Below are 26,053 nucleotides of genomic sequence, written 5' to 3' on the forward strand. Positions count from 1 at the left end.
TTTTTTTTTGGTGGAAGGGAGGACAACAATGAGCAGAGGAAAAATAAGTGCGATTTATTTCAGTTTGTACTTGAAAGAATCTGTAGAGTTCATGACAACAAAAGTGCATATCTCTGTATTAATGTGCGTCATTCCTAATGTTGTTGGCTTTTGTGTGTTACAGCTCTGATGTTACTAGCTGAACAGTGACCACTGCCTGCCCAAGGACACCTGCTGCCCAATTCCCCTCATCATGTCTGGGATCCATGTAAGGCTTTGTTTGTCTTGTTTGCTTTCGGTATACTTGAGCTTCAGACAGGCTAATGTTGAACTCACATATCCAGTAACGCATTAACATCAGCATTGGCCAATATCAGTCATTCTTAGCATATCAGAATTGGCCCATTAATTAAAACAAGGCCATATTAATAACTGTTTAATATGAGGGAGCTAAAGTAATATCAGATATCTTTTCAGGTGCAAATTTCCGTATCGGTGCATCCCTAATTTGATTAGCTTTTATTACATTACATTACATTATACTGTTGCATTTATTTCTGAATTAATGTTGCAGTGAAATATGTTAACATTTCAGAGATTGAAGTCTTACATCTTCATTTAATCATCCAGCTGAAAGAATAATAAAAAAAATTTAAAAAAACACCCCAACTTGTGACCATCACGACTTCATCTTCAGCTGACCTGGTTCTATTAATCATTCTCTAGGCAGATTGCATATTGACCAGGTAAACTGTGGGTAGTAAAAGAATTTATTTATATTGCAATGTCACATGCCGTGCTAAGAGCTTAACGTAACAGTGCTTCTTCCATTTTCCCAACCCAATCCAACTAGAGCCAAGGAGAGCATGTCAGTGCTGCCGGATAATATTTCTCACCAGCAGATAGCATGTCGGTGACAAACTTCACTTTTTTGGGGAAGAAAGCCACAGACTCACAACTACGGCTTAGTACTTTATTTTGTCTCATTCACATTATTATTTAAGAATGGTTTCAATTAGACCTGCCAGAAAACATCAGGTCAGCAGTTTTAATGATGACAGTGTGTTAATCATGATGGGTAGTCTGCACTTATGGATTATTCAAACATATTACATCAGCATTGCAGCTTCATATAGATTATTTAAAGCCTTCTATGCATTTATTCAGTTTGGAATTATGTGAAGTGAAGATAAGCAATTACTGTCTTATTAGAAATTGAGCTTTCATTTGTACTACATGACAAAAAATGGAAAGAAGATGCAAAAATAAGACATTTAAAAGAAGCTCCTGTCTTCATGGGTTTGCCTAAAAAAATCAGTCAGTTGCTGTTTGCAATCTCACTGAAACTAGGAAAATGGAGCACATCACCATAGTCTGCATCACCATAGTCTGCATCACCATAATCAACATTCCAGAAGGCTAAAGTCTTCTGGTTCTGGTCTGCTCTGCATCTCCAGAATAAGAAGCAGCATTCAGTTTTTACACCACTAAAACTGAAAGATCCTGAAACTCCTGTTAAATATAGGCTAAACCCCCTCTTCCTTAGAGTTGCCTTTCATTAAAACCAACTGGGATATTGATTATTAGATTTGATATACATTTGCCTGATGACGACCTTCGTCACACACAGACGCACATCTGTGCTGCCACAGTGCACTCTGCCACCCATTTTTTTTTGTGAGCAGGAGGGTAGAAAATGTATTTTCCAGTTTGTCCGTAACGTTACAATAAGCATCCACTACAGAGTTCCTCGAGGAATTTTAACAATGTAACAATGTAAATACTTAAACCATTTGAGAAATTGTGACAACCCTACTACAGTTTAAAGATGCTTTTTCTGTGTCTTCTGTGTAGCAGGTGCCATGGTCGTCTGGCACAGAGTGCGTTGCCAAGTATAACTTCAAACCTGGCACTGAACAGGACCTGCCTTTCTGTAAAGGAGATGTATTGACCATCATTGGAGTCACCAGGGTAAGAATTACTGGGTGAGGCTCATTTCACAAGTTCCATTCTCAATTTAAATGGAATGACAAGCATTAAGGTGTGAATAAGGGTGGTATTCACCTTGTATTTAGGGTGTGAGACTCTTGAATGCACACAGGGAGTGAGGGCTGATCCATTACAACAGAATGAGCTACTGCTTCTAAAATTGCGGAAGAAGTTCATGCACACAGTGATTTGAAGTTTGTGGTGATGTCTATCTCCAAATGACAAACAGTGGACATATGAGCATCAGAACTGGACCAAGCAATAGAAGCTGTCGGCCTGGTTTTACGAATCATGTTTCCTTTTACATCATAGACGATCAGATGCCTGTGGATTGCGTACCTGAAGAATAGTACCAAGATGAGCTATGGGAAGAAGGGCAGCCAGCAAACGGAGTGTAATAATTATTTTTGGTAGGACACATTGTGTCCAGCCATCCATGTGGATGTTGTTTTAACACCTACTTTTTTCATCAGGATAATGTTGTAAAGTGAACTAGAAATGGTTTCAGGAGCACAACAACAATTTTGAGGTGTTGATTTATCCTCCGACTTCGTTTTAGTGGATTTAGACAACATTTAATTGTGTAAACCAGTCTCATGATTCCTCGAAAGGAGCTCTATCTGAAAAAATGAATACTTCCTTTCAAGGGAGTTATTTTACTACATGTGATAGGAGCAGAAAGAGAAGATGAGATACAATCAATAATCAATCTTTTTTTTAGGGGGTGGGCGGTGAAATGTCTATTTTTGAAACATTGAGATTACAAAAGCTTGATATCATCTGTGATCAAATTCTTTCACATTTACATTTACATTTAAAACAAAGCACAACAAACAATAGAACAGAACAAGAACAAAGAGAGAACAAAAGGGTACTATTCTGAAGAGACACTACTTCTAAACACCAAAAGGAAATTAGATGGTCAATAGACACTCCTTGCAAAATAAACCAATTATTTACTACATTTTTTTAATAAATCAAGCCAAAATTCTTGCATGTTGTTTTATTAACCCTATGAAGTCGCTGCCCGCCGTGCAGCGTACAAGCATGTGACGCATTAATAAGGCTTCGTAATAACATGGACGCATATCCGAGTTTTCATTTCGACTCTGTTGGACAGCACGGACTTCAAACTTTATAAAAGTGTTGTTTTTATATTGGTTTTGTGGTTATTTACTTCAAAATAAAGCCAGAAATAAGATCGATCATTTCCGCCTTATTTTGTGGGGTCTAAATGTACCACATTTCAAAACAACCAATAAAAATGTGTTGACGGTCTGTTGCTAGGTAGAATGGAGACACGCGGAAAGAGACGAGGGGGGGGATTTGGATACGGCAAGAGACTAGGGCACAGTGATGCTGTGGATTTTACTAAGAGTGTTTCGATGGGTTTTTTAGACTATAAGTGTGTTAGTTAGAGTTCGTGGTGTGTGCAGGGTTAGTAGTAGTTTTGCTAGCTATCGCTACATGGCTTCATACCGAGCGCTGACGCACAGAGAAGAGAGACTCCACGCCGGGATGGCTATTTAGACCTCGTCTTCAAAGGGTTAACATAGGATATCCATTTTGACCATAGTACACTTGTTCATCTCTAAATGGTTTACGAATGTTAATCTTCCCATCTGATAGATTTCATTGACACATTCTGTCCATTATTCTAGAGTGGGAGTATCAGGTAGGAGCCAAAGTCTGATGAGTGGGCCCTCAGCTTCACCAGAGATGGAAGTTCACTCTAATGACGTTTGACTCTTTTAGGATCCAAACTGGTACAAAGCAAGAAACACAGTGGGCAGAGAGGGCACCATTCCGGCCAACTACGTCCAGAAACGGGAAGGAGTGAAATCAGGAGGGAAGCTCAGTCTTATGCCGTAAGTACCCAAGTGCTAATGGAGCATGTCATGCGTCGTAAAAGCAGCTGGACATTCTTATGCAACACTTTTAAAAACCCTGTAGGAGAAATACTGCGGGGATGTGACTATGGTTGTGCATATTGCATATTTGTGCCTCAACCGTGTGAATAAGTTGTTTGGCTCCCCGCAGCGACGGGAAAACGTAGTTCCGACATCAATCCGCGGAAATTCCTCCTTTATGGTGTCTCATTTCATCTGTGTCACTGTCTCAGAGGCCAGAAGCATCTGTGTGCCGCTTCAGAGTGACAGAGTGGCTCTTTTTGAAATTGTGGCAAGTCAGAAAGAGGACAACATGATGAAAGCTGCACGCAAATCAAACGAGACAAGGAAGCCAAGCCTCTCTTTCTGCAGTAACAGAAAATACCTGAATGTTCTGACGTCAAAATGAGCTGTTCATTCGTGAGGCGAAAGGAAACACGTCCTGCAAAAAATGTTTGCTTATGTTAGCACAAGTTGAAGTTGGAAGAAGTTATAGTTAGCTATTGTTATGCTCAATTTCTAATTGGAGAAAATGTTGACTTTTTTCCATTATCTTAGAAAATTAAAATAGTATTTAGCAGTTAGTTGCCATTTTGGGTTGACCTTTTGTTCATTTCAAAGAAAAGTGTAATCTACACTATCTACACCTTTATGAGTGAAATCAGATCAGTTCATTATGGTGCCGGTGCTTGTCAGCATTCCCGCTTTAATTTACAGTGGCTGACTTTCACATCATGTTGGCAGGAAGCATTTGAACTGACTTTTGAGCCTCTTTGTTTCTTCATGAGCTGCTGCTGAAAGCTCAAACTTCTCTCTCCGTGCCACCCCTGGTATCGTCTGTCCACACCGGCTCATCCAGCTCTGGCATGTTGGAGTGTGTTTGTGTGTGAGGTTTATATATGCCTGCATCACCATGATTTATTTCAGTAATTCAATTCAAAAAGTGAAATGCAGATTCATGATACAGTTACATTTTAGCATCCAGTTCTGAATTTGAACATTACATTAGACCAGGGGTCTTCATCCTATATGGCTCCGAAACCACAAGTGGCTCTTTGGACCTTCCAGAATGTCTCTTATTAATTTGGCTAAAAAAGTGGAGAACCAACTTAAAAGAAATTAAAAAAATACATATAGCAGGTCTTTCTTAAATTTTCTTTTTCCATGGAATAAATCCTGCATTGTATTTTCATAACAGAATAGCACAGCTATCTATAATGTATATATTTTCCTCATTCTTTCTTTGGAAACTAGATGTTATTTTTTATTTTATTTTTTGTTGTTGTTTTTGGATAATTCTCCTTAAGCAACAACATCCTATATAAGAAAATGAATCAATGCTCCCTTGATAAACGTTTTATGGTTTTCTTTGTTTTAAAACCTCAAAACCACAGATTTCCTATAGTAGATATTTAATGTCTTTTCACTAAAGGTTATGCAACATTTTGCAGCTCTTCCATTTGTAAAGGCTGCAGACCCTGGCATTAAACCAGTAAATAAATATTTTTAATTCAGAAATGTCAGTCTCTGAAAAGTACATCTTTGCACTTTAACATGAATATCTGACATAGACTTTAATAAAATTAATAACTGTAAACCGTAGATAACCATTTGTGGTGTGATATTGTATTAATTAAAATTCTTTGTATATTTGTATTGCAATGGGGAGGCCAGGTCATATTTTAGTGATATCACCACATTTTCGTGCTCTCTTTGCGCACAAGCCGTCCTGATATTACTGTTAGTGACGCAGAGGGACATTTTAATGTTGTCATGAATCACTAACAGATGTCTCAGTAACGGCCTCTCCCTCTATTCTGGGTTACATAAGGGTTCAGCTGTGGTCTTCTGTCCCCATTCTCACACTCACTTGTTGATACTCAGCAGAAGATGCCATCTTGGGGGCTCTTATTGCTTCTGTTCACTCTGCTGCCCTCTTGTGGGCGAATTCTGCTTCTCATTGTGGCACCATCCTATGATAACAACAAGGACGTTAAACACTGCTGTCCAATTTCCTCCTTCCATGTTGGACCAGGCATGTTTAGGACTCCGTCCTGTTTCACCATGATGTCACGTCTGAAAACTGCGGTTGGCTTCTCGGAACAAAGCAGCACTGTGTTTCCACTGAGCGCATCCGCGGCCGTTCACACAGCTTGTCGTCCACTCTCAGATTAGTGGGAGTTAAAGAGCTTCTGTCCATCGGAGAAGCTGCAATCGCTGATCTAATCAACTCAACCTGCATTAAGCTGCTTTACCACGAAGACCTCCGACGTCTCATGAGCCCAAGAACTGAGGAAGAGGAGGGTGCAACGGAGGCAAGCACCGAAAAACAGGATAAATCAATTAGAGTAGTTAATTACCACCCAGTAAACGCAGTAAGGAAGAAACTGTTTTCATGGAATCGTTCTTCCATGAGTGGCAGAAGTCAATGAACAACTGTGCAGTGTTCTGTGCTTCCTCCTGATCTGTTGTTAGAGGCAACCTAGAGCATTACAGAACTTTATTCTAAAATAAGGCATTTGATCTGAAATAGACATTTATGTAAAAAAGAAACTAGCACCTTTGTATTTTAGCAGAGGACTCAATTTGTTTTTTCCTCTTCCATTTAGTAAAAGTTCAGGTCACTTCTCAGTTCCCCCGAGCCTCACTCAGGAGTGGGTCTCTTGGCTGTCGGACTCGCTGCCCCGTCTAAGCCTCTTTGTATTTTCCTGTTATTGCTGTGCCTGCATGTCAGTTTCCTCTTCTGCCCCCAGACTTTATTTCTGTGTGTGTGTGTGTGTGTGCGTGCGTTTGTGTGTGTGCGTTTCCTGTTGTTTTTGACCAGGTACATTCTACATTCTCACTGAATCTCTTAGACGAGAGCCTCCGCCTCTGGTCTGAGTGGAAGCGCTGCTGCTGGCTTCCCTTTACTGCTCCACTCCTGTTTTTCGCTTCTTCTTTCAGAAAAGACAGTAAATCACTGTGTGCGGCTGAAACTCCACAAGTTTAGTGACATTGACATAGTTTCTCTTCTTTTTTTTATTTGTTTTCCTCAGTACTGAAACTGTGGCCAAATGCAGTTTATAGAACTTCTTTTTTTAGCTCTTACGTACTCTGAGGAGGCGTCTTCTTGGCTCAGCAGGCATCTGACAAAAAGAAGACCCGATTGATCCGGTGGGATAATGGGTTGTGTTGTAATCGCATCCTCCAGCAGCCACTACCTTGAGCAAAACCCTGCTCTATTAACTCGTTGCTAATATTTACCAAACACAAAAAAAGGAGACAATCCTTTTGTCTTGTAGCATTTTTATTTCCAACCAAACAAAAAAGTAACGCGCATTTGTATCAGACTCCCATGTGTCAGTGCTGCCAGACCACCATGGGAAAGTTTTCTGCCTCCATCAGCTTTTTGTATCCTGAGGCTGAACTGTTAACCCCTTTTTTTAGTAGGCTAGTTCAACCTCAGTCAGATTGGATACATCTGAGAATTAGCAAGGTGTTGCCGTGGATTCTTAATTTATATTTAGGTATGGACTTTGACTGGGCCATATTAGCATGCCCATATGCTTTGATTGTTGCTCTTGCTTTATGTTTACTTTTGTTCACTTACTAGAAGCTCAATTCAAAGGCCTCTAGCCTTTTGCTTTTGTCTTTCTTCCAGTTTGTATGTCTGACCCGTCTGATGTCTTCCTTCCTCTTCATGATGCTGTTTGTTCACCAATGTTCTCCATCGTACCTCTTAGTCCCAGAACAACTAGTTGTCTCCTTAAAGTACAAACATTTTATTTACTCTTCTGCTGACTTCTAGAGGAATTGGGTTGCACTAGATTTTATTTGAGGGGTAGCGGAATGAAGGGCATGTAAACAGAAACCATTTTTGGTAAGAAGTAGTTTTGTAAATTGTCATTTTCTTTTACCATGATGTCATACACTACTTTGCTGTAATTTCAGATAAAATTGTCATGTGATGCACTAAAATTTGTGGTTGTAATATGACAAAATATGAACAACTTTAAGGAGTTGAAGTTGTTTCAAACTTCCCTTTCTGTGCTTTGCTAACTTTTCTCCTTTCTCCGTCGCTTTAGATGGTTTCATGGGAAAATCACTCGCGAGCAGGCGGAGCGTCTCCTCTACCCCCCAGAGACGGGTCTTTACCTGGTGAGGGAGAGCACCAACTACCCTGGCGATTACACTTTGTGCGTCAGCTGCGAAGGCAAGGTGGAGCACTACCGCATCATCTACCACAACGGCAAACTGACCATCGACGAGGAGGAGTACTTTGAGAATCTCATGCAGTTGGTTGAGGTGAGGGTTGAACTCAGATGTTTGTTTTTGTTTTGTTTTTTTTTTTGTTCTTTTTGTTTGGTTGTTTCTTTTTTAGATTTTGTTATTATGCAGGTAGTCTATTGTATTCCTCAGTTGTCATTATAAAGAAGTGCTTTTTAAATAAAATGTGTGAAAAAGAATGTAGCTCACAGTGTGTAACCCATTAGATTCTTTAAAGAGGACCTGTTATGCAAAATTCACATTTTGCATGTTTTTGTATTTCCGTTTGAGTTTCTGTTGTTTCTAAAAACAGCCCAAGTGCTTAAAAAAAAAAAAACACACCCAGCTGTTTTTCTGTAAAGTGTAAGTGTAAATGAGTGTGGCTTATTTGTATTTATTTAAAGTCACAATAGGGTCTAAAACAGCTCATTCTGAAGTGAGCTCAAAACAGAGCAGACTAAAATCTCATCATCTAGCGTTGATTTTGAACAGAAAATGCAGTGAACATGTTTTAGCTCATGTAACCATCCTAACCTGTTCCAGGAAGTGTAATAGGTTCCCGGTGAAATACCAAAGAAACATACTGTTACTAATAATGCGTTTGAAAAAATATTGTTTAGTTCACAATCCACAGTACAAACTTTGCCACCATATTAAAGTTTGGGTATTTATTCTTGCTGAAACATGATTGCATAACTCAAAACGAGAAGGATTCACACTCACTGTCCACCTTTCCCTTAACATCAAGACTCGAGCACATACTCTGAGCGCTGTTTGATCGTCTCCCTTCCTGCCCCGCTATCTGAAGGCAGGTTCAGAGGAAGGACAGAGAGGAGAGGGGAAGACAGGAGGCGTGGTGGCAGGCAGAGAAAGAGAGCTCTTTCATCCTCTCAGATAAACAGGGGGGAGAGAGGCTAGATTGGCGGCTATCACACTTCTAATTGGGCCTCATCTTTTTACCCCGTGGGGCACTGGAAGTGGACGATAGGAATTTGCCAGCTGGCAGTGAGATCATCCCCATTTCTGGCGCATTCTTATTATCAGCCACCCACAATCTCTGTCTATCCTGTTCACACCCTCCACACTCGACTCTGCCCCCACTTCCTTTCTCCGCCTCGCCTCTGTCAGTCTTTCCCTCTTCGGGTTCCCTCGTGGATACCTGGCATATTGCTTTTTGTCCTCCTCTCTTTGTTATCCATCTCACTCTTCCACCTGCTGCCTCATATTCCCCGCTCTCCTTCATTTTCCCTTCTGTCAGTCTCTCCATATCTTTATCCGGTAGACAGTCTGCATTCCCCTGTAAATAGCCTTAGATAGGATTCTTCACATTCTTTGGTGTTTTTCCGTTTAGCTGTCTGTTCCTGCGCTCTGCTGTTATTATTGGTCACAGCACGTTTCATATGGCTTCTGCCTTCAATTTATCCCTAAACATACTGTTTGCTGACAGCTTGTTGTCAGTTACGGCATCCGCAGTAATGTTATGCATGTGATAAAAGCAAAGAGGGCTGCCTGTGGTAGCAGTGATATAATTGCATGATGGAGAAGTATTGTCTTTTATGAACTCATTGAGTATTTTTACTTCATAATCACAGCCTTCAGTGTTAATTACATACGGGAAGATCTTGATTTAGCTAAGACATTTATGTAAATTACTTTTTTTGTCAATTGTAACATGTTACACAAGCAGAATCAAACTATTTCGAGCCTTTCAGTTGATAAACACTGTACCAAACACACAAATGAGTTAGTTCAACAAGAGGAAAACCCAAGATATAGCATAATCGTCCATGAACATGTTCTTATTTAATATTTGAGGATCCATTTGCAGGCATGAGAACTAGCTAGCTCAGAGTATTTCTTCCTGCACCTTGCTCTCCCTCTGGTGGTTGTAATGGTGACTTGCAGTCTGTAGACTAAAGTTACCTAATTGGAGTAACAACCTTTTTTCAGCTCCCTCACAACCCAACAAACTTCCATTTTTTATTTGTCTAATATCTGGGGCTGGGTGATGTATTAATTTTATCGATTGATCTAAATTTTCTGTTTTTGAACATTTAATTTTTGGAAAATCTATATTTTTTATCAACTGATTTTTTTGGGTTTCCAGAAAATCAAGAAGTACCTTCATGTTTGACATGCGTGTTTTACAGCATCTGTTTGTTTCAGCTTTGAATTCAGGTCAATTCAGAGAAGGAATTATTGAAATAAAAAGTTTTTAAAGATATTTTCTGTCATTGCTAATTATTTAAGGGGAAAAAAGTGAGAGGAGAAAGTAGACTAAAATTATAAATTTTAGTCTTACTCCCTTGAGGTTCATATATTATCAGCCATGATAATATATGAACCTCAGTACAACCTGATTTCATGACCCAATGACACGGTTTTGTTGTTTTGTGTGGAAAATCTCATAATCACTGACCTCTCACACTAAATTTCCCCTCTGCTGCGTCGCATCAGTCTAGCTGGAGTACTGACAGAATGCTGTGTATTATTGTAGCCTTGTCTTGTCACTGCTATGGCCTTAAGTGACCTGTGTCAAACCTGTTTATGGCTCCATTTCAGATGTGACATCTGGATGCGAAATATACGGTGCTCAGACGAAGTTGTGCAGCAGTTTTCCTTTTATCACAATTTTCGTGTGTAGCTGTCTGCAGATAAAAGACAAGCGTCTTAATTATTATATGAACAAAGTGATGATTCATTAAGCACCACCCAATGTCTTAAGTCTTAATGCCTGCTGTTTTAACCCTTCATAAAATATAAAACAAGGTAGTTTTACATTGTAAACCTAAAAATGACATCTTAATTGTGCTAACTTGTGTGCGCAGCACTACACCAAAGACGCTGATGGGCTTTGCACCAGACTGATTAAGCCCAAGTTGATGGAAGGGACGGTGGCGGCGCAGGACGAGTTCTCCAGGAGTAAGTTTGCCCTACTTTTACCACACCACTCCACTAGGCTTCTGGCACCGAGGCTCACAGGAACATTTATTTACTTGCCGACATATTAACCTTGTAAGCGCAATGTCACATGCAAGCGCATGGAGTAAAATGCAAACCCTACATGCCCTCTAAGGTTGTGCTGTCATCTACAGCCTAATAGCATTAATCACGAGGGTGATTAATCTTTTTTTGTGTGTGAATACTCATGGGCTTCACCAGCAGTCAAAGTTAATCTGTACCAGCCGCCTCCTCCTCCATGTGCCTTTGCTGAACTTCATGCATCCCTCTGAACATGGCTGATTATCGCAGCACTTATTCTAAAAGTCGACACAAAGAGAGCTCTCATCAGAGTGAAACGTATTTTATTACATCTTGTGATTAGTTTGATTGTAGATCTCTGATTATTCTGGGACAAAAAATAATATCGTTAATGTTGCATTACAGTTATTAAGCCCCTTCTGGCCCCTCTTGGCAGGTGGCTGGGCCTTGAACAGAAAAGAACTAAAGCTGCTTCAGACAATTGGAAAGGGGGAGTTTGGAGGTGAGTAACTGTTTTTTTTTTTTATTTTAATATAATTATAATTTAATTTTATACAGAATCGAAGTCATTCTGCAGATTGATTTCTTCTTCTTCTTGTTGTTCTTCTTATTATTATTATCATTATTATTATTATTATTATTATTATTATCATCCCTGCAATTCCTTAGACCTTGGCTGCTTCTTTACTTCCTTACATTGATTCTGTGAACAGAGTGAATCTAAGACAAAAATTCTGCAAATCATATTGTATGATTTTTAAGTTATAAATTTGCATATTCAACTCCTTACTCTATAACTCGCATCCCTACTTTTAAAGTTTCAAGGAATTCTGGTTTGTTGGAAACAAAAGTTCAAGAAATGAGAGGTGGATCAGGACAGCCGCAATCCTGTATCAGAGCTGTGATCGCAATAAACGGGGAAGACATCCCATCATATTGACATGTAAACATGTCTTTCATGACTAGATGTGATGGTGGGAGACTACAGAGGGACCAAGGTGGCTGTCAAGTGTATCAAAAACGATGCCACAGCACAAGCCTTCATCGCCGAGGCCTCCGTCATGACGTAAGATCAGGCTTTTTTTTTCTCTCTCTCTCTTCTGTAATTTGAAACAATTCTTTGTGTTTCTGTTTCTTAATGAGGTTTTACTTTAGCGTGAGCAGCTAAATGGATTTATGTATTTTCTTGCACACCAACAGCATCATTTTCTCCCATCTGTTTGTTTACAAAGGCAACTGAGGCACAACAACCTGGTGCAGCTGCTCGGTGTTATTGTGGAGGAGAGGGGCAGCCTCTACATCGTCACAGAATACATGGCCAAGGTCAGTCAGACCAGTGTGCATGTGGGTGTGTTGTTTCTCTTATAAATAACTCTTAAGTTATTAAATATGTATCAGTCATTTGCTTTTAAAGATTATGATCGATATCTTCATGATTATACTAGAGATTAAATGCACTGAATGCTGCACATGTTTATTTTTCTGAATTATCGTTTGATGTTTTCATAATCCAGCAGTTTACTGACGTTGATATCCCACAGGGCAGCCTGGTGGACTACCTGCGCTCCAGAGGACGGACTGTTCTTGGTGGGGACTGCTTGCTAAAGTTCTCACTGTGAGTTTTCGTCTGGGTTAGATTTACATCTGAAAATGTTTGCTTAGCTGTCAGGAGTTGTGCAGAATTTCATGGGAACGGCGTCAGCCGTTTGGCTGGAAGCACTCCAGAACCGTTTGTTTACAGACAGACAGATTATTCAGATGGTTTTCTCTGAAAAAAATGGCTGCTGCATTGGCAAATATAGGCTTTGACTTAATCCCTTTTTAATTAAACAGTTGTTAAGACAGTGCTTTCGTCTAGCACCTGTGGAAAAAAAGGCCATGAAATGAGCGAAAATGTTCCAGTCTGAAGGTATTTGTGTATTAATCCACTGTGAGGTGTTCAGTGGCTTATTTTCAGTGGGACACATGGAATACTTGGCTTCTCTTATTAGAAATAGATTTTATTTGCATGAAATCAAGCAAGAAAAGGAAGAAAATATCTATCAGACAAAGATATTGGATCTGAAAACACAATATTCTGTCTCTATGTTTGACTTTTCCTCTTGTCAAGAGCAGATCACACATTTCATGTAATAATCTTTCATGTAATAAAGTTATAGCTATGATATTGTTGTCCTTTTCTTTCTACCCACAGTGATGTGTGCGAAGCCATGGAGTACCTGGAGGCCAACAACTTCGTCCACAGAGACCTCGCAGCTCGGAACGTGCTCGTGTCTGACGACAACATCGCCAAGGTCAGCGACTTTGGTCTCACCAAGGAGGCCTCCTCCATACAGGACACTGCCAAGCTGCCCGTCAAGTGGACCGCCCCAGAAGCGCTAAGAGAGAAGGTGAGCAGCAGATCTGCACTGACAGGCTGTGGCTTTCTTTAATTTAAACCAGTGGTTCTTAACCTGGGTTCGATCGAACCCAAGGGGTTCGGTGAGTCGGTCTCGGGTTCGGCGGAGCCTCTGCCGCGGAGGTAAAGACACACCTGTGTAAAGTCGTGATGACGCGCCGCTGTGCCATCACTCACTGCAGAGGATCACGTTACATCGCTTAGCCAATCAGAGCTGCGGAGGAGCACTGATTGAAGGAGCTCCACTCTCAGCATGGATTTGAACTTGTGTCTTTAATTACTTCAGCAAAACTCACAGTTTTTACCAAATTCTATAGTCTAAATCTGCTCCTTAGTCGCATCTTTTCGGGATTGGTACTGCCTCTAGTGGCGTGGGGGAGGTAATACCACTAATATAATTACATTACTAAATCAGAATACCTCAAATTATTTGGTGTGTTGGGGAGGGGGGGGATATAACCCACTACAGAAGGGTTCAGTGAATGCACATATGAAACTGGGGGGTTCGGTACCTCAAAAAAGGTTAGAACCACTGATTTAAACTAAACAAAACATTTCGCTGGGCTTATTAGTGCAGATACGAAATATTATCTCAAAGCCTTTTCAGGCAGGTTGAACCATGGTAACCATAGAAACCAGTCAATTTTACATCCCTGATTTGTTTTAGGTACTTTATCTTCAGCTGATTCAGGTAGTCTACATTATTTAAAATAATGGAAATAGCTCTAAACTTAAGTGCTCAACTGATTTAACTGAATCAGTTCAGTTAAATTCAGTTTATTTCCATTATTTCAGTTCACAACAAATGTATCTAGAAAGGTAAAATTACATAATTAAAAAAAATCCCAATTCTTCGCAATCATTTTGGCAAATTCAGGAACATCCATTCAAATTAGATCCTAGTTTTAATACAGTGCATTCAAGTTTCAGTCTCTAATACCAACTGGTAAAACTTTTTCTTAGCATGGCCTTATAGTGAACCCCTCCAGAGCAACTACTACAGCACTGTGTCTGTTTTCCAATACATAATTTCTAAGATAAGTTATTAATGACATTAAAATTTTGCCAAAAATTATGGCAACAGAATGCAAAAATATGTCACCTCTTCTTTTAATCCAAGCATATGAGATAACTTTCAACAAATCTTGGTTGTTTAAACTTTCAACTCTGTTATCACATTTGATTCAAGCTGTTATTTTATTCAAGTGCTGGAACATATCTTTGCAACCCATAATACTTATAATGGTGTTATAGATTATTTACAGAGTTTCTGTAAGTTTTCTCAAATGTTTATCAAATGTCTTGCAGGCGTCATGTGGAAATCATTTATTTTGCTTTGAAAAGTGGGCACATAATCCCCACGGATGCTCAAATCTCAACTTTACAAACAAGCTTCACAAATATGAGCTAGCACTAAATTTAGGATCCTCATATCCAGATCTTGCGCATTCTGCTTTAATGACGGCGCCTCCTCAGGCAGCAGCGGTATCACCCTGTCAAATCGCTGCTAATTATGTCAGCAGTGTTTATGTGTCACTTTCTGAATGACTTCATGTAAAAACGTGTTAATCGCTTCGCTTGTCTTTACCCAACAGAGGTTTTCCACCAAGTCGGATGTCTGGAGTTATGGAATCCTTCTTTGGGAGATTTACTCCTTCGGCCGCGTGCCTTACCCTAGAATTGTAAGTATCCCGGCTGGTCATCTCTGGTTGTCAAATTTGAGATAAACCAGCAGATGGCAGACTTTAGCGCTGGGACCAGTGTTGTCTGGTTTTATTTTTGTGCAATAGGAGAATCATTTTGGCTGGAAAAACAAACAGCTGGTTTCCTACACAGTCCTCAGAGTTTGGAATTTGCTTTAATTGTGTTCCATTTTTAGAAAAGTATTAAATGTTTGAGTTTACATTTTCTAAAAGATAATAAACCTTAATTTCGAAATCTTTTAAAATAATAAAGGACATCTCTCATTAATTTTAAATCAAGATTGGAAGAATTAAGGAAATAACGATGCTAAAATGCTGCATGAAATCAGTCAATATTTGATACTTTTGATTTAATAACCTTGTACCTGTCATAAAACCTGTTTGCACTTTCAATCTTAAATTATGCAAAATTCACATTTTGTATATTTTTGTAATTTCATTTGGGTCCTTACTGTTTCTAAAAACAGTAATAGTACACTTAAAAAAAAAGCATCCAGCTGTTTTTTAGAAATATGTTAATGTTTTCTGGTGTCTGGAAAGCAAGCCATTTCAAAAACCTCCCAATTTGAGTCGCACTGCGCCCTTACCAAGCAACCCCAGCAAAGCTCCAGCACATTTGCCGTGCTGGTTTTGCTGTACAATGGCTGCTGGAAAAGACAAGTGTTTTGTTGTTAACTTTACCATTCAGAAACCACTTGCTTCGTTTGTGTTGGTTGTGCAGGAGACTCTACTTCTGCTTTTCAAAGCATGTGATTTAAAAACTGTAATCGTGGCTATAAATGGCAGAGTAGTTGACTGAGGCCCTAAAGTTGCTCGGTGTGTTTGTGCGTGTCTGTTTCTCAGCCACTAAAAGACGTGGTGCCCCGGGTGGAGAAGGGGTACAAGATGGACGCCCCGGACGGCTGCCCGCCTGTGGTCTACGACCTGATGAAGCAGTGCTGGACCCTGGACCCCGCCATGCGGCCCTCCTTCCGCATGCTGAGGGAGAAACTGCAGCATATCAGAGCCAAGGAGCTGTACCTGTAAAAAGCAGCTATGGAGGCGGGGACTTGGGGGAGATGAGGAGCAGCCCTGTACAGATGGATCATGGGAGGAGGAGGAGGAGAAGAGGGACCACAGCACCTTCCTCCTGCTTGCCAAACCAAGGGACTGCCAAACCGTGTTCCCTCCGTCGACCTCAGGCTCCACCCTGCTTCCTCACTAGGACTGTTTTCCTGTTTGTGTTGTATAGCTTTGCCAAGCAGCTTCCTCACACCTCATCTTTGTCCTCCTTCACCTGCCGCTGTTTGCTCACGCTCTGTAACCTGGTCCGAGCTGCTCTTCCTCATCCTCATCCACTTGCATCATGCCTTTTTCTTTCCTTGTTTTTTTTCCCTCCTCCTCTTCCTCCTGAAACGTGGCATTAACTGGAGGAGGGGCTGGCCTTTTCCTCCACGTTTGTCAGGTGCTCTCTTCTTTACCCCCAACCTTTTGATTTTTTTTTTTTAAATCATTCCAGTATCCATGCATCACCACGTGGCTCTGCATGCCAGCTCTGTCATTCCATCCTTCTAACCCCCGACCCTCTGCTGTGTTGTCAGGTGGAGGGGGGGTGCTTCGCTCTGTGCCAAAGTGCCTCCAGTCTACAGAGCTCCACAACCCTCCACTACTACTAATTGGACTGTTGAGGTGTCATTTTTTTATTATTATTATTTTTTTTATTTCTTTTTCTTCAGGGAGATCAGTAAATGTTTTTTTTTTTATTACAGTCTCCCCACAACTCCGCCATTTTCTATCTTTTGTTTTGTTCAGTTTTTCTTTTCTTCCCCTAAGAAGAGCACACGAACAGGAAGAGATGGTGTTTAGCGAGGGGCGCTGTCATCTTCATGCTGCTGCCAAGGCAGCCCCGAGTGGCGGCGTAGGGTGATTACTGGAGAAGACTGGAGCAGGAGAAGCACTTCACACACATGGTCGATTCATCATACGTGGGCTTGTTTTTATATCAAAATATATTTAAAGGTTTAAAAGGAAAGGACAAGGAGAAAACTGACCGGGACGGGACAGAGGAGGAGGACTCTGAGAAGCCAGGAAAGTGACTTGGTGCTCTGGATGCCTGGCGTCCCTGAACTCTGGGGTCGGGTTGGTGCATGCTGTGTGTGAGAGGCCTTGGGTTCAGCTGTCAGTGCTTTCAATGTTCATTGTTTTATTATGCTATCATGACTATGAATAAATCATTCCATCTGAACAGTGTGGAAATGCATCATTTTCGTGGTGTCAGCGCAGCCGCAAAAAAGCTTTAAATGTCTTAAATTCGTTTTTAAAAAGTGTACATCGACACCCTAGTGTAACTAGCCCCCTGTGAAAGCATTGCCCTGATAAATTTTGAAAATTACAGCAAACCGTGCGGAGCCAAGAGAGGCGGCGGGGTGGTGTTTGAGTGAGATGACGATTTTCCACTGTCTCGGTTCTAGTTCCGACCTGTAACGATGCTGCATGCATTCTGTGCAAAAAAAAAGTATGGAACTACTTCGATGTAAGACACAGGGCTATCTTTTGCACATTTCCGTCATGAGACAGGTATTAAATTGAATTCATAATGGTCTTTAAAAAAGCCATAAATTTATAAATAATCTCCAAGATAGCCACCTGAAGTAAGTTCGACAAGTGTGACCTGCATTTGTTTTCAGCCTCCAAGAGAAGACACTTTGTAGAATCGCATTTCGTTATTGCAGCTGTAAATCTTTTGAAGTACGTCTCTGCAAGCTTTGCACTCGAGAGTCTGCAGAACAGCTCAAGCTCTGTCAGATTAGTCGGTGTCTGTGAACAATTTTCAAGTTTTGGCACAGATGCTGAATTTAATTTAGGTCTGGACTATGAGTCACGCTTACACATTAAGCTTTGATATTTGATAACTCTTTTATTTTAGCTCTGGCTCTATGTTTACGCTTGGAGGTTTCCATAGCTCTAGTTTCACATTCTTTACAGGCTCTATCAACTTTTCTTCCAGGTATTTTCCAGTGTCTAGTTCAATTTTCCAATAAATGCTGACCAGCTGAAAAGAAACGCATTCTCTCACCACAATGGAGGCACGACTGTCCCCATGACGGTGTGATGCTCAAGATGAGCTCTGTTAGATTATTTGTCACATGTATAATTTTGCATTTAAATCAGAACATAATTTTTTAAATCCAAACTGAAGGGAAGCAATTTATTAACAATATTAAAGTAATACACGTGTCTCAAACCCAACGTGGATAAAATGTGTAAAAGTACAGTAACATAAAGTGGATAATGTCGCAGTGTGGTGGTCTTCGTTCAGGACCGTCTCAGCTTCCCTCACTGTCCTGTAAGATGGCTCTGGATCTGCAGAAGTGTGAAAATGTTTCTCAATCAGGTGATTGAGAAGAGATCTGGACTTCTAGTCTCGGCTTGGATCAAAAGCAACCGGGGAGTTTTACCCCGACATCTATTAACGAAATGCGAATGCAGTTTGCAGGAGTGCAGTAAACGGGCGAGGAGTGTTGTCAACACAACCTTAAATGTGTGAAACGGTGCCATTTGACCAAGTTGTCGTGGTTCACAGTGCTGCCTTCACTGCTCTCTGGAGATCATCATCTTAGGAAGGAGCACACAGTCCATTAGTTTCTCTGCACTTTTTGCTTCCACTTTAAAGCTCTTCCGATCTCCGTTGCTACAACGATGTTGTGTGGGTCCTAATTTTGCATAAATCCAATGAATTTTAACAGCAGTGACAGGGCGGCAACAATAGGCCCGTTACATAACAAATGCGCTTTATGCTCGTGGCTAAGGCTGCGCCGCTGTCAGGACCTATCACAGTAGCTCTGATTTGTTGTGCTGCCACAGCTGCATGAGACGGGCCTGCTGCAGAGGTCCACCAACGCAACCACCTCAGGACCTCACATTTACCTCACCTTCTGAGTTTCTTGGCAAACATGCAGCTCATTAGGTGACCGAGGGCCCATTTGTACCCTACCAAAGGTCAACAACAAAATAGTCCAAAAGAGGGCTTAAAAGAGCAACTCTATTGGGCTTAATTTTGCTCATTTCTTTTAAGGAATTATTAGTTATAATCTGCGAATCCCACCTGACACATCAGTCTGACATGAGTTGAGTTTGCCTCCCACATCTAGATGCTTAAGTCTTTCCTTCACGCTTAACTAATCGTGACAGGCACGCAGCGTTTGGTTCTTAGGAGGCGCATGCAGGAGGATTGAAGCGTTAATCAGCTTTTTGATAAGTTATTATACGGATCTGTGTGACCGTCGGCTGTCAGACTGAGCCCAATAGAAACTAATTAGCTCCTGAATTAATCTGATTACAACAACACCAGTCCGAGGGAGACGCCAGACGAGGCCTGTGTGCGCCGGTGTTGCGTTCGCACCCGCCCGCCAGCCTCTCACACACTCTCGCACGTCAAGCTGCAGCTGACAAATCTACATGTGTGACAGAATGAGGGTGAGCCGGACAGGTGGGCGCAGGCTTCAGGTCCACATTAGCTTCTCTGTCACATGAAGCAGGATTCCTTGAAGCTGCCAGCCTGTTTTGTGTGGATTTCTAGTCATTACGATTCTTTTAATACCAGTTTTGTTTTGGTTTTTTTCAATGGGGTCACTATACCCACTCTCTATGCATTAAGCTTAGCTCTAAACTTTTTTTTTCTTTAAAAATATGTTTCTCCAGAACTGGATGTACCTTTAAAAGTGTTCTCAGGCCTTGAACTCTTCCATTTCACTTTGCATTGCAGCCACAGATCTTTGTGTATTTTATGACAGATCAACACAAAGTAGTGTATATAGTCTATTTCACAGAAATTTGGAAGTTAACCAGAGATGATGGCTAGAGTTATACATCAAGGGTTGAGAGTAAGAAAGACAACAACCCCCAATGTAGAGGCAAGTCCAGCCCAACATCATCTGAAAACCTGTAGCATTTGCTTGAAATTGCTTGTTAGAGATGCATTTCACCTGATTTTACTTTGCTTGAGTTTTTATTAAAAACTAAAATAATTTGTTTTAAAAATCAGTCCAAAGACTTGCAGATAATTCAATCAATCAGATTTTTCAAAGTAGTGATTCAGACGAGCTGAATATAAATGCATCTCACACAACATTCATCTTATTTGTAGGGAACAACTCTCTTCCTTTCACTCTGTGTTAATGTGCTATTTTGTGTTGACCTACAGCACAACATGAGAATCCCAATAAAATATCTAGAAAATGTGGGAAAGACTTTTGTACTTCACACAAACTGTCTCTGTGTCATTAAATCGTCAAAATAAAAGAAGACGATTCCCGAAATGTTGACCTCTCCCAGCAGAGACACTTGTCTGTGATGCCGCAGATTGCAGAGGAGGAAGTCTGGAATTACCCTCTCCAAGGGTTGTATTTAAACAGCTGTAGCACTGTCCCTGGGAGTGGGAGTTTTTCATTTCCAGCCTGTTTCCGTGTCGCGAGGCGAGCGTTCAGATGACAGAAATAATATTGACATTATCAGGCCAACAGGCTGTCTCTAACGTCCTCCGGTTCTTTTTTAGAAATTGTTGCATGGCTTCACATGCCATGCCTTCCTCTGTGCGGACTCGCCACTTTGCTGATCAGTCTAAAAATAACCCGCTTCCTGCTGCCGTTTGTGTACAGGAAAGGATTTGGTTTCTTCAAAAGACGAAGATCCCCTTTTTGAGCAGCGGGGTTGTTTCTAGGAGCCTGGTGACATGTACAGTATGTCACTTTATTCCACTGGGTGTTCCTGCTACATCATGAAGCCGCATTTCTTTGGAGTATCAGGCTTCCAGTTATTACTATCTATTCATCAATCATCCTATACAACATGAAGAGGGTCGGGTGGGGAAGGGAGGTGATTGCCGCTTATCCACTGATTACCATGCTGCAGCTAACTGTGCCTGTCAAAATATCCACACTCCTCGAACATTTGTACTTGAGCTTCTGAAGGCACTTGATTGCAGTTAAAAGAGGGCTCATTACAAAAGCACATCACAATCTTGCGTATTCCCATGAAATCCAGATAAAACACTTTGTTTATTGGTGACAAATTGTGGAAAAGTTAAAAGGGTGTTGATATTCTTATGAGTTGCTGCATTTTAAACCTCTGCTCGGTTTGCTCTTCCTACCCGATGATTCATGCACAGTAATCCAGGTTGACAGCGTGATGTCCGACCTGTGAGAGGGTCATCTGGCCACTGTCCATCAGCTGGAGGACAGCTCAATGTGGCACCGTAGAAATGAACAGTGTTGTATAAGCTGAAAGGAAAACAACTACCTACTTTCTCAGGGTAAGTCAAAGGCTTGCAATGTATCTTATGATCATTATTTCCAGATATTCTTAGTGTGTTTATCATAATTCACGAAGCAGTTTTGCATTTTTTCTTAACAAAAATCTTAAATGTTAAGGGGTTGTCTAGACTACTAAAGAAAACCACAGCATCATGCTGCCACCACCATGTTTCACAGTGGTGATGTGCAGTGTTAGTTTTTCCAACACACACAGAGTTCTGGATGTTTATAGATGTATGCATAAAGTTCAGTTTTGACATAAATTATCAAATGATTAGACTTCATTTGTGTTTTGCATAAACCAAATTGAAATTATTCACATTTGCATAAAGTGAAAAGACATTTAGATGAAATATGAAACGGAATCCCTCGCCTTTGACAATTACACGAAACATTTCCCTCAGATGTTCATTTGAGTGGATGGCATTAAGACTTAAGCCAGTACACCAACAGGTGACTGCAACATTATAAAAATAATTTTAACTGACGCCATCCTAAAAGTTGAATCATTCAGTGTAACACATCCACTTCAATGCTTCATCGCTTTAATTTTCTTCCCTGTCAAATGAAACAGGGGACCATGCTGTAGAACGACACTTTATAAAACAAAAGGCATTGCAGCTGATTGTGCTATAGTGCAAAGTGTTAGATATTTATTAACTAATCATAAGCTGCTGGAGTACAAAACTGAAGGTTTGTAGTTGGCAGGTCAGTTGTTAACTCGGCAACGATTTCTTGGCTGCATTGCCACTTCTACACCATGCTATGATTAGCAGCGTTTTCGGTTGAATATTGTTCCTCCTTATTCTTGGTGTCCCGCTGCTGATTAAAGCTCACGTTGTGGCTCACACATTGTTCATGGGCTCAGTGCAGAACACAGATAAGACACAGGAACTGGGTCCAACAGCCAGTCCAGCAGGTGAGAGCACCACAGTGATGTAATGATGGCTTAAATTAAGACGGTGCGAGTCGCCTCTCACTCAGAACCCTCATTGATTTTCTCAGTATGAGCGCTGGTCAGGTCTCACAGACGGAGATGGGCTGGGGGCTGAGGATAACAAGCCAGCTTCTGGATCCCATGATGTAAGCAGCCCGCTTGCTGCACCCTGACTTTAAATAACCCAATAGTTGGCCCGCAGTGTTGGCTGACATGTTCATTTGACTTTGTGAAATATCAAGGTTCCCTCAGTCGCAGCAAACATGCTTTCTGCACTGCTTGTCAGCATGAATCTGCATTTTGTGCCTGACATTTCACCTCCCCCTATCCCAGGCTCCCGGCCTACTGGTAGCCATCCGAGGGGAGGGCAGTGCCAGCACATATTCCGATAAGGAGATGGTGAAGGGCCCCGAGGCCCCAGAGAGGAACCTCAACTGCACAACAGCTCCAGTACCTTTCTACCTGCAATATCCTGAACAGCCATGCCAAATCTAAAACAAAATACCAACATATTCTGCTTAAATGTTTCTACATTTTGTCACTTTTCATCCACATTTTTTAAAAAATGTTTTAAATCTGCTACACTTGTATTCAACCCCATTAATCATACCTTAAATCAATTGCATCGCTACCAAATGCTTTCAGAAGCCACCTAATTAGTAAATAAATTACACAACTGTGTGTAATTTAATCCCAGTATAAATATAGCTGTTCTGTGAAGGCTGCAGAGGTTTTTTTTTTTTTTTTTTTTTTTTTTTTTGTGAATAACACAACAAAGAACACAAATGAACACACAGGGTCAAGAATGAAGATGTGGGGGAAAAAAAATTGGAGCAGGGTTAGGTTGTAAACAATGTCTCTAGCTTTGAGCGTCTCACAGAGCTCTGTTCCTTTTTTGTCATCTGAAAATAGAGTCTGGCACAAATGCAAACCTAATAGGACTCACCTAAGATAAAAGGCTGAGCAAGGAGAGCATTAATATCATGGTAACTTTGCAATACATAGCACATCACTGTAAAACGTGTGAGTGACAGCATCATGCTTTGCCGATGATTTTCCTCACCAGAGAAAGGGAAACATCTAAATTTAGAGCCACTGATGAATCTAAGTACAGGTAATCCTGGAACAAAACAATGTTTCATTTTCCTTCTATCATGCAATGATAGTTTGACTCCTAAAATTGCATTAAAATACATTGGAGTTTGTATTTTTAATGTGACAAAATGTTTTAAAAAATTTGCTGTATAAACACTTTTGCACAACAAAGTAAGCAAGGAATCTACACTAAACATGCAAAAACTGTCAAGAAATGGGTAAGATCAGAGAATGTTTCTATATACAAGAAAACCCATCTGCCTTGTGCTCTCACAAGGCAGATGTGAGAGCACAAATAAGTAACAAAAATAAGTAACAAAAAAGTATTTTTTTCTCTTTTCAACCTGATGGCTTCCATTGTGTAAACACTTTCCAAAATTATCTGATTTTAAATCCTGAGGAGGGTTTTACTAAAATCGTGTGACGTCCTCTGCACAACCTGCTGATGTCATCCAGTCTCATTGTCACCTGCAGCAAAAATATAACTAATTGTTTATTTCACCATTTGAAAATGACCACATCCTCAACAGTGACTAACCTTGATACAATCAACCTCAGCAATAGAATGGCTACGTACAGGCATTGTTGACACTGTCGCGCTCCAGTCGGGTTCGTAAACATGACCCAGCTGACTCTAATGCACAGACGTCAGCTTGCAGGATCTGCGAGCTTTGAAGTTCAAACAGCTTTCTTGGACGTCTCTCTACCGTTTGGAGACGTTGGAGTGCGAAGACTGTTGGTTGAGCTTGAAGGACTCTTTCCCCTCCTGACAGTCTGGTGCCTGGCAGATGATGCGAGCTTTGATGAATCCTTGGAGCGTGAGTCACAGTTACAGCCCGACATTTGTTGTCAGTCAGAAGTGGGAGTTTGCTATCAGTTTTAATGGAGGAACAGTGGGCAGGGTGGCAAGCTGCCTGAGCAGATTACGTCTTTGTGCGTACCGCTAACAGTGGGAGAGCACGACAAACTTGACACAGAATTTTGTTTGCTGAAAGTCCTGAAAAGGCATGCAGTATCCATTGGAAAATTGACATAGATGTCCAGATTTTTGTGATGAATAATACAACTTTGTTGAATTGTTTAACAAAAATAGCAACTCACATGACAGTAGCTCAATGCATCTAAGTGTTGTGAATACAGCTTGCGGCTGATCAAAATTACCAATGGAATGGTGAAAAAATGGAAATTGAGTGGCTTTGAACAAGGTTTGGTCGTTAGTGCACGATGTGCTGGTATAAGTATCTAAAAAAAAAAAAAAAAAGCCGATTTGAGATTTTTACCCACAGCCATTCCTAAGGCTTTCAGATTATGAACTGAAAAACATAAAATCCATTGAGCAGCAATTGTAGGGTCAAAAATGCCTTTTTAATGTCAGTGGAGAGTGGACAGACTTGTGCAAGATGACAGAAAAACAATAGTAGCAACTAATAGCCTTGTCTGTGAGAGACAGCAATCACTATGGTTGTGTCTAGTGCATGACTGCTGCTGCATCTCATCCACTTGACAGCAAGGTGAAAAGCAGGGGACTGAGCATGCATCCCTGAGGTGTCCCTGTGTTAAGAGTGATGGTGCTGGACGTGTTAGTTCTGGTGTTTAAAGCCTACATTTTGCAAAATGGTAAACATTATAACACTGGAATTCGCTGTAGCCACAAGGACTGTGAAATGTATACATAGTGTGTGAGAGCTGTAAATATATGATGATAAACTGAAGAGGAGAAGATGAACCAAAGTTTTCGGTCTCGGAGAAGAAAACCAATGTTATGTCATTTAGGGTTTCCTGCCTCACAAATCTCCTAGACTTTGTTTAGGCAGCTCAGAGAGCGTCCTCAGAGGACAGAGCATAAACTGTTGTGACACATGAGGATCTGCAGCCAACCGCAACTAATGTTAAGGTTCACAAATGCCTAAGAGACAAAAAAAGTCATACACTTAAAGGTTTTGCACTAACTGCACGTGAACACACCTCACAGAGGTCAGAGCGAGTAACACAAGAAGTTAAACACATGTACTTGTTCCTTCATCAGCGTGCATGAAAATGTTCTGGACTGGACTCAAAAGCGGGTGATGAAAGTGTGCCATGCTACCTTTGGCAGCTAGATTGCTTTGCTTTTTCTACGCTTCACTTTCAAGGAGGAGCCCATGTCCACCATCCCTCAGCCACCCAGTGGGGGTGATCACACACACACACACACACTATCTCACCGTTACTCCTGCAGCCTGGCCAGGGGCGCAGGGGTAGGAGAGACACAGATGAGGGCTGAAAGCCTGCTCAGTGCCGTGTGCCAGATCCTTGCTGAAACACAGGAGCTAATGAATGCAGCCAGACGTCAGAGTGTGTGGCTTGAGCAGCTGCAGCTCCAAAGCACACTTACACACAGCCTCACCCAAGCGGTCATTCCTGCTTCATTCACAAAGGGCTCTCCAAGATCAACAAAGCAGACCTGGGACTGTTTTTAACCGCAACACACGAGAACAGCACATCCATGTGTAGCCTCTGTGTGTCCCTGTTCTCCTACTCTGCGTTAGAGTGATGTAACAGCCTCA

General features: G+C 41.0%; 1 protein-coding gene across 2 annotated transcripts; it reads left to right on the top strand.

Moving 5' to 3' along the window:
- Nucleotides 1-142: 142 nt before the first annotated feature.
- cskl (c-src tyrosine kinase-like) lies at nt 143-16,603 on the top strand. 2 transcript variants are annotated; one of them, XM_015053706.1, is made up of 12 exons: nt 143-247; nt 1,834-1,950; nt 3,724-3,836; nt 7,922-8,141; nt 10,931-11,024; nt 11,521-11,586; nt 12,051-12,150; nt 12,317-12,407; nt 12,626-12,699; nt 13,279-13,474; nt 15,078-15,164; nt 16,029-16,603. In XM_015053706.1, the coding sequence occupies exons 1-12, from the start codon at nt 233-235 to the stop codon at nt 16,209-16,211; spliced, it is 1,356 nt and encodes a 451-aa protein (XP_014909192.1). In that variant the 5' UTR covers nt 143-232; the 3' UTR covers nt 16,212-16,603. The 2 variants fall into 2 exon arrangements, with proteins under 2 accessions (XP_014909192.1, XP_014909193.1); XM_015053707.1 differs by having other exon boundaries at nt 145-247; nt 1,837-1,950.
- The last annotated feature ends 9,450 nt before the right edge of the window (nt 16,604-26,053 follow it).

Source organism: Poecilia latipinna, unplaced genomic scaffold (assembly GCF_001443285.1).
Source record: "Poecilia latipinna isolate Pla-1442-1.1 unplaced genomic scaffold, P_latipinna-1.0 Scaffold1197, whole genome shotgun sequence".
In the NCBI taxonomy this organism is placed as follows: Eukaryota; Metazoa; Chordata; class Actinopteri; order Cyprinodontiformes; family Poeciliidae; genus Poecilia; species Poecilia latipinna.